This window comes from Musa acuminata, chromosome BXJ1-8, assembly GCF_036884655.1.
Source record: "Musa acuminata AAA Group cultivar baxijiao chromosome BXJ1-8, Cavendish_Baxijiao_AAA, whole genome shotgun sequence".
Lineage (NCBI taxonomy): Eukaryota > Viridiplantae > Streptophyta > Magnoliopsida > Zingiberales > Musaceae > Musa > Musa acuminata.
The window spans coordinates 3,807,231-3,816,372 of NC_088334.1; the positions used below are offsets into that span (position 1 = coordinate 3,807,231).

At 49.9% G+C, this 9,142-nt stretch overlaps 2 protein-coding genes across 2 annotated transcripts; both read right to left on the minus strand.

The window, feature by feature from the left end:
• Positions 1–418: 418 nt before the first annotated feature.
• Positions 419–4,144, minus strand: LOC135587091 (cellulose synthase-like protein G3). The gene is made up of 6 exons (XM_065078076.1): positions 3,562–4,144; positions 2,555–2,701; positions 2,083–2,208; positions 1,611–2,015; positions 1,189–1,536; positions 419–1,122 (listed from the first exon to the last, which is right to left on the minus strand). Exons 1-6 carry the CDS (start codon positions 4,102–4,104, stop codon positions 571–573), a joined length of 2,121 nt encoding a protein of 706 aa, XP_064934148.1. The 5' UTR covers positions 4,105–4,144; the 3' UTR covers positions 419–570.
• A 1,173-nt stretch (positions 4,145–5,317) lies between these two features.
• LOC103974983 (cellulose synthase-like protein G3) lies at positions 5,318–9,142 on the minus strand. The gene is made up of 6 exons (XM_065078075.1): positions 8,561–9,142; positions 7,561–7,707; positions 7,075–7,200; positions 6,603–7,007; positions 6,181–6,528; positions 5,318–6,112 (listed from the first exon to the last, which is right to left on the minus strand). The coding sequence occupies exons 1-6, from the start codon at positions 9,101–9,103 to the stop codon at positions 5,561–5,563; spliced, it is 2,121 nt and encodes a 706-aa protein (XP_064934147.1). The 5' UTR covers positions 9,104–9,142; the 3' UTR covers positions 5,318–5,560.

The window sequence follows — 9,142 nt, forward strand, 5'->3', positions numbered from 1 at the left end:
ACCCTCATTAATGAGGTAGTTTGGAGACAACCACCGAGAGATTCGAGTTTTATCGTAATTTAATGATTCGAGAATCTAATAGAAGATATGGTCTCCCACGGGATCAAGACATGAAAGCCCAAAAAGAGAGTTATAACGGTGAAAAGTCCTCGGTCCAAACGAAAAATTAAGGTATTAGAAATGATAACAAAATATTTAGTTTAAATGAAAATAATAAAAACTATTTACTTTAAAAATTATTTAATTTCTATTGTGTGCATATTTTATTTTCCTTATTAAAAAATATTAATTTTGTCCCTGAAAAGTGATAAGTCCAATCGAATCAATCGAGGCCTTAACAATATTATTTCAATATTATTATGATTATAGTTTCTATGCTTAGAAGATTTTTTTCTTTAATCTAATTATTTCTGATCTATGCACCACAATACCCAATGGGTGCATTCAATTAAAGTACAACAAAGACTTTAATAACAATAGTACCATGCAACAGCTGCCCGGCATTGACTGACTCAGATCGAACATATATTAAGTAGACATTAACCTTACTCCATTATGATGACAAGTCTCTCATACATGGTAGACGAGATACCCCATGTAGAGAAGAAGACCTGCTACCGTCAAGGAGATGACGGTGACGCTCCTCGGCATCCTTCCTCCATCGCTTCTCAGAACCATGGCCTCGTAGATAGGCCAGCAGTTGGCGGCGACGAAGCCCGACAGGAACAGCTGCGCGAACTGCTCGTCGAGGAAACCCTCCGACGTCGCAGCCCTCGTGATCCCGACCGCCAAGGAGATCAGGTTGACGACGGCCACGGTTCCGAGTACCACGAAGAACGGCGACTGCGTTCCCAGGTCGAGGACCCCTCTCTTGTACCGCTCGATCTGCTCCTCCTCCGTCACTTTGCTTGTCACGTTGAACCCCGGTGCAGATATGCCGATGTGGTTGAGCCCGAACTGGATGGTTGCGAAAAGAAAAGATGTGACGCCTCTGGTCATCCACATCCTCTGGTCACTCCACCACCTCCGGATGGTCGAACCATCTGCGAGGAACAAGACGAGGTCTTGGCCATAGGCTGCGGTGAAGAGGTAGGCGTACACGAAGAACCATGGATCGGAGACCTGGAACAAGACCAGCAGTTGAAGACATCCCCATGACTCAAATAGAGAGATAGAGAGAGAGAGAACCTTGGGGAAGAGGGGCGTCTGATACAAGAGAGCTAGCGGTGGAAGAAGGCCGTATACTGTGATGGGTACGCACCAGGTGCCCCAACATGCATAGTGTGCATAGATTAAGCCCATCGAGAACGAAGCCTTGGTGATGCCGAAGGTGAGGGGGTTAAACCTCGAGAAGGCCACTTCGTAGAGCCCCACGGACCATCTCTTGCACTGGCTAAGGACATCATTTAGATTCTTCGGCCCGTCGCCGAGGAACGCCGGCCTCGCCGGGTCGCAGAACGCGGACTTCCATCCCTCGCAGTGGAGCCGAAAACCCGTGTGGAAGTCCTCCACGAGCGACCCGTATCGGAACCCAATCTGCATGATCGAAGACACCAACCTCACGTTTGCATCATCGAAACAACATCGCAAGAACATGCTCCGAAGGTTACCGAGGATCCCCATTTGGTGCCGAGTTCGAAGGAGCAGGCAGCCGCTTCCACGGCTTTCTGCAGTGCGGACTCCGAAGCCGACGAGCCATGGTGAGCCGGCGAGCCGGTGCCATGCAAAGAGCGTCGCGAGAAGAAGCAGCCGGTGCCGGCGTAGGTGGGTCCCCGGAGTCCATCCATTCCCCTGGGAGTAATCCTGAACTCACGCTTAAACTCGCTTGCGTAGATGTCGTTCTCGTTGATTCCATGGAAGCACTGGGGGAACTGGACGAAGGCGAGGTCGGCGGAGACGGCAGGGTCCAGAAAGTAGCAGAGCGCGTGGAGAGGAGCACGAGGGTTGTTGCAGTACATGTCGCAGTCCAAGGTCAGGATAACCGGGGCGTTGCTCATGGCGCTCGACACGCGCGTCTGCCATGAGAAATCCAAGCTCAGAAAGGTCAAAGAGAGAGAAAGAGGGAGGGAGGGATCGACGTACCAGGACATTCAGAGCCCCAGCTTTGAAGTGATGATGAGACGACGGGCGTTTCTCTCTGGAGACGTAGATCAGATTGGGCAACGCGGTTCCCATGATATCCGAATCTTTGCTGCTTTGGAGTAGAACCTGTTTAAGATACCAACATCTTTTTAGATTCCTGTTTGGGATTCCAAATCTATTCTATACAGATCTCATGGAAAGTCTCAGCAGCATGATAAATGTTTAGTAAAACTGTTAAATTCAGAACTAAGTAAAAAGTATATACTAAATAAAATTAAGAGAGAGATGTAAGTTTTTTTTGTTCCTCATGTTATTCTTTTATACTAAGTTTGAGATAATCGTATCACGTCAATTATAATCAAAGACTTAAATTGATTTATATGAATGAATTATTATTATTATTATTATTATTATTATTATTAACTTGAATTATAAGAATCTAGATTGCAATTGTCCTATCTACGAAGATGACCTGGATCACCGAAGGGTGGTCATGGCGGGCGAACCCCTTCCACTTCCGGAAGAGCTCTCGGTCTTCTGCATCAAAGACTACATCATTGCCCACGGAACCTGTCTCCATTGCCCTCTCTACCATCTCCTTCATGCTCTCGTACATCACCTGCACCAAACAAGAATCTCTCTCGTCATATGTTATCCTTGGAATCCAATCAGCTCCTTGGAATTTTCAGTTGGATCTTGACACACAAGAAGCAGCCCATGACGACTACTAAATGCGTATCTCGGTGGCAGGCGTCAGTATTGCTGAGCTCTTGGCCGGATTGGCTAACCATTCGTTGTCTGACACACCCATCAGGCACACTGGCGTTTCTCGTGAATCTACTCCACAGAAACATATCGAGAAGAACGCCTTCGCTGGTTCCCGAAAAGTCAATTCATCGATGTCTCCTCCAGCCAAGCGTGGCTTGACCTGTCTCTGTCAATGTTTGTGCCTAGTGATCACACCGCCACGTAATATAACTCAGTGTGCAGTGACGGTGGCGCAGAAGATAATCGCACGCAATTCAGGGTAGATGCGACGGATGATAGCGGCAGCAGTGTCGCCATGCAGGAAGGATCGAGGAACAGGGTAGATCCTGCCAAGAGCCCAACGCATCATTGCACAGGAGAAGCTCGACGACGAAACCATCCGAGTTGATGCGGCAGATACGGATCGATGCGGTTTGCGGTGGTGCATCGAGAAAGACATCGGTCCTTGCCTCACCATTTTCTATTCTATTGCATCATATGTCACGACCATGTCTTATATTCTATTGCATGATAGCATCTCGAGGCTGAATCATGGACACTAAAGTAGATTTCTTGTGTTCCTTCTCCCAGACGGCAACTATTTTGTAGGGACCAATATCATGCGAGTAAAATACCAGAAGAAAATAATCTGATACTGTTTCCTTTGCATGTGTGTGTGTAGGAGATGTCGTGCATAACCAGAAGAAGAAGTCCAGAGAAGGCTTATTTTACCTTCATTTTGTCTGACTCTCCACCGATGTTGGATCGGAAGTACGCCTCCGGCGATCTGTCGAGCATGCCGTTCTCCTTGCAGAAGGGCAACCAGTACCTGGCAAACCTGGAGGCTTCCATGAGGGCGAAGAGCGTGACAGCGGAGCCGCCGTCGTCGGACACGTAGATGGAGAGCCGGTCGGGGGGGTAGTCGAAGGCCATGGCGGAGAGGGCGGTGCTGACGACGCTGATGGGCGGCTCCCGGTGCGGGTCGGCGGTGCAGATGAATACGTCGAGCGCGGGGAAGGCCGCGGGGTCAACCTCCCGGAGCAGCCGGTCGGGGAACTCGTGGCGACGCACGGGGCGCCACCGGGTGGCTTGGGAGCCGACCCACATGAACGCGAGGACCAGCTCGGCGAGGAGGAGGGGGAGGAAGCGGGAAGAGGAGAGAAGGCAGGAAAGGCGATGGCGGAGGAGGGCGAGGATGGCGAGGGAGTAGAGTAGCATATGGGCGCGGTTGAGGAGGACGTGGCGGCTTACTTGAAGAGCGTGGAACGCCGTCATCTTCTGTCCCCTTTCACGAAAGGATCGGTCCGAACTGCGTTTTCTCAAGGCGGTAGTAATGCCCGTTTATAGACACGCCTCCAACTCGATGATTAATGGATGCCTGACGTAATCCACCTATTATTGATGATGTATTATTCGCTGGTTTCGGCTATGGGAAGCGGGCGATCACTTCTTGTGTTAGTGAGGAACGTCAGCGATGGCCCACCGGAGGTCGAGTCGGTTTGCTATTCGTATGACTCATTCCTCTTTGATGAGGATAATAATGGTGACAAGATTCGGACTGACGTTAGCTGCTCCAGATGATACCTCACGTCTCGATCGATACGATAACACCTGATCAAACAGACTAGAATGTCGGTCGAGACGCATTAAAGTCCTGCTCAGGCCAATCATTCACGCCACGCCAACACCGCTGTCAAATGTGGCCAGGAGTACGATCATGCTCCCTGTAAAATAGGCACAACAAACACAGCAAGTCACCCTATAAAAACCCCGCTCCCGATAGGAGCAAGGGGCTAAGAGGAAACACACACTTCTTCACTTCATCTGACTTGATCGTCAGAGGGGAGACAACTTAGCTAAAGAAACCTCTTTTACCATCCACTGACTTGATCATCGGAGGGGTCAGGCCGAGCGCCTCGACCCGACCTTTGTGCAGGTGCGAAGCCGAAGGTCCCCACCGGATGCGCAGGCGAAGAGTTCGTGCCCGGAGGAAATAGCGACCCCGTTCCGATCAGACAATCGTAATCGGCCACCTCAGCAGTCTCGAGGAACGTCCCAAGAAAATCCCCATCATCCGGACCTGAACCAAGCCGCGTCAATCCCGAGATCACGGCTTAAGATTGTTTACACCGACACTCCTCATCGTCAAATTACACAACGACATCTTCGATGAAATTATCTCTGATGAACGGTACAGAGATTTGACGACTCTTTTATTCGTCAGACTGGGAGGCTATAACGAGCGATGTTTGGCAGTGCAAGTGTTGTTGGTTTTATTCAAAAAATAAAATGTGTGTGTGTTTGGCATTCATCAAAAAATAAAATGTGTGTGTGTTTGGCATTCATCAAAAAATAATATATTTAGTTTAAATGAAACAATAAAAAATATTTACTTGAAAATTTATTTTAATTTTTATTGTGTGCATATTTTATTTTATTTATTAAAAAATATTAATTTTGTCCCTGAAAAGTGATAAGTCCAATCGAATCAATCAACGCCTTAACAATATTATTTCAATATTATTATGAGTATAGTTTCTATCCTTAAAAGATTTTTTTCTTTAATCTAATTATTTGTGGTCTATGCACCATAATACACAACGGGTGCATTCAATTAAAGTACATCAAAGACTAAACATAGTACCATGCAACTGCTGCCCGGGGATGACTGACTCAGATCGAACATACATTACGTGGACATTAACCTGACTCCAGTGTGATGACAAGTCTCTCATACGTGGAAGACGAGACACCCCATGTAGAGAAGAAGACCTGCTACCGTCAAGGAGATGACGGTGACGCTCCTCGGCATCCTTCCTCCATCGCTTCTCAGAAACATGGCCTCGTAGATAGGCCAGCAGTTGGCGGCGACGAAGCCCGACAGGAACAGCTGCGCGAACTGCTCGTCGAGGAACCCCTCCGTCGTCGCAGCCCTCGCGATCCCTACCACCAAGGAGCTCAGGTTGACGGCGGCCACGGTTCCGAGTGCCACGAAGAACGGCGACTGCACTCCCAGGTCGAGGACCCCTCTCTCGTACCGCTCGTTCTGCTCCTCCTCCGCCACTTTGCTCGTCACGTTGAAACCCGGCGCAGATATGCCGATGTGGTTGAGTCCGAACTGGATGGTTCCGAAGAGACAAGATGTGACGCCTCTGGTCATCCACATCCGCTGGTCACTCCACCACCTCCGGATGGTCGCACCATCTGCGAGGAACTCGACGAGGTCTTGGCCATAGGCTGCGGTGAAGAGGTAGGCGTATACGAAGAACCATGGATCGGAGACCTGGAACAAGACCAGCAGTTGAAGACATCCCCATGACGCAAACTCAGAGAGAGAGAGAGAGAGAGTGCCTTGGGGAAGAAGGGCGTCCGATACATGAGAGCTAGCGGTGGAAGAAGGCCGTATACTGTGATGGGGACGCACCAAGTGCCCCAAAATGCATAGTGCGCATAGATTAAGCCCATCGAGAACGAAGCCTTGGTGGTGCCGAAGGTGAGGGGGTTAAACCTCGAGAAGGCCACTTCGTAGAGCCCCACGCACCATCTCTTGCACTGGCTAAGGACATCATTTAGATTCTTCGGCCCGTCGCCGAGGAACGCCGGCCTCGCCGGGTCGCAGAACACGGACTTCCATCCCTCGCAGTGGAGCCGATAACCCGTGTGGAAGTCCTCCACGAGCGACCCGTATCGGAAACCAATCTGCATGATCGAAGACACCAACCTCACGTTTGCATCATCGAAATAACAGCGCAAGAACATGCTCCGAAGGTTACCGAGGATCCCCATTTGGTGCCGAGTTCGAAGGAGCAGGCAGCCGCTTCCACGGCTTTCTGCAGTGCGGACTCCGAAACCGACGGGCCACGGTGAGCCGGCAAGCCGGTGCTATGCAAAGAGCGTCGCGAGAAGAAGCAGCCGGTGCCGACGTAGTTGGGTCCCCGGAGTCCATCCATTCCCCTGGGGTTAATCTTAAACAAACGCTTGATCTCGCTTGCGTAGATGTCGTTCTCGTTGATTCCATGGAAGCACTGGGGGAACTGGACGTAGGCAAGGTCGGCGGAGACGACAGGGTCCAGAAAGTAGCAGAGCGCGTGGAGAGGAGCACGAGGGTTGTTGCAGTACATGTCGCAGTCCAAGGTCAGGATAACCGGGGCGTTGCTCATGGCGCTCGACACGCGCGTCTGCCATGAGGAATCCAAGCTCAGAAAGGTCAAAGAGAGAGAAAGAGGGAGGGAGGGATCGACGTACCAGGACATTCAGAGCCCCAGCTTTGAAGTGATGATGAGACGACGGGCGTTTCTCTCTGGAGATGTAGATCAGATTGGGCAACGCGGTTCCCATGATATCCGAATCTTTGCTGCTTTGGAGTAGAACCTGTTTAAGATACCAAAATCTTTATTAGATTCCTGTTTAGGATTCCGAATCTATTTTATACAGACTAGATGGAAAGTCTCAGCAGCATAATAAATGTTTTCTAAAACTGTTAAATTCAGAACTAAGTAAAAAGTATATACTAAATAAAATTAAGAGAGAGTTATAAGTTTTTTTTATTCTTCATGGTATTCTTTTATTCTAAGTAAGATTGAGAGAGTTGTAATCGTCTCACGTCAATTATAATCGAAGACTTGAATCGATTTATATGAATATATTATTATTATTACTATTAACTTGAGTTATGAGAATCCAGATTGTAATTCTCCTAAGTAGGGATTGTGACATGGATGAGAAGATGACCTGGATCACGGAAGGGTGGTCATGGCGAGTGAACTCCTTCCACTTCTCGAAGAGCTCTCGTTCTTCTGCACCAAAGACTACATCATTGCCCACGTAACCTCTCTCCATTGCCGTCTCTACCTTCTCCTTCGTGCTCTCGTACATTACCTGCACCAATCAAAAATCTCTATCGTCAAATGTGTATCCTTGGAATCCAATCAACTCCTTGGAATTTTGAGTTGGATGTTGACACTACTAAATGCGTATCTCGGTGGCTGGCATCGACCGAGGCATCATATTGCTGAGCTCGTGGCCGGATTGGCTCACCATGTCGATGTCAGACACACCCATCAGGCACACTGGCGTTTCTCGTGAATGGACTCCACAGAATCATTTCGAGAAGAACGCCCTCGCTGGTGCCCGAAAATTCAATTCAACGATGTCTCCTCGAGCCAAGCGTAGCTTCACGTTTCTCTGTCAATGTTTGTACGTAGTGATCACAATGCCACGTAATATAACACAGTGTGCGGTAATGGGTGGCGTAGTAGATAACGGCACGCCATTCGGGGTAGATGCGACGGATGATAGCGGCAGCTGTGTCGCCGTGCAGGAAGGATCGAGGAACAGGGTAGATCCTGCCAAGATCGCAACCAATCATTGCAGAGGGGAAGCTCGACGACGAAACCATCTGAGTTGATTCGGCAGATACGGATCGATGCGGTTTGTGGTGGTGCATCGAGAAAGACATCGGTCCTTGCCTCACCATTTTCTATTCTATTGCATCATATGTCACGACCATGTCTTATATTCTATTGCATGATAGCAATTCGAGGCTGAATCATGGACACTAAAGTAGATTTCTTGTGTTCCTTCTCCCCAGACGGCAACTATTTTGTAGGGACCAATATCATGTGAGTAAAATACCAGAAGAAAATAATCCGATAGTGTTTCCTTTGCATGTGTGTGTGTAGGAGATGTCGTGCATATCCAGAAGAAGAAGTCCAGAGAAGGCTTATTTTACCTTCATTTTGTCTGAGTCTCCACCGATGTTGGATCGGAAGTAAGCCTCCGGCGATCTGTCGAGCAGGCCGTTCTCCTTGCAGAAGGGCAACCAGTATCTGGCAAACCTGGAGGCTTCCATGAGGGCGAAGAGCGTGACAGCGGAGCCGCCGTCGTCGGACACGTAGATGGAGAGCCGGTCGGGGGGGTAGTCGAAGGCCATGGCGGAGAGGGCGGTGCTGACGACGCTGATGGGCGGCTCCCGGTGCGGGTCGGCGGTGCAGATGAATACGTCGAGCGCGGGGAAGGCCGCGGGGTCGACCTCCCGGAGCAGCCGGTCGGGGAACTCGTGGCGACGAACGGGGCGCCACCGGGTGGCTTGGGAGCCGACCCACATGAGCGCGAGGACCAGCTCGGCGAGGAGGAGGGGGAGGAAGCGGGAAGAGGAGAGAAGGCAGGAAAGGCGGTGGCGGAGGAGAGCGAGGATGGCGAGGGAGTAGAGTAGCATATGGGCGCGGTTGAGGAGGACGTGGCGGCTCACTCGAAGAGCGTGGAACGCCGTCATCTTCTCTCCCCGTTCACGAAAGGATCGGTCCGAAATGCG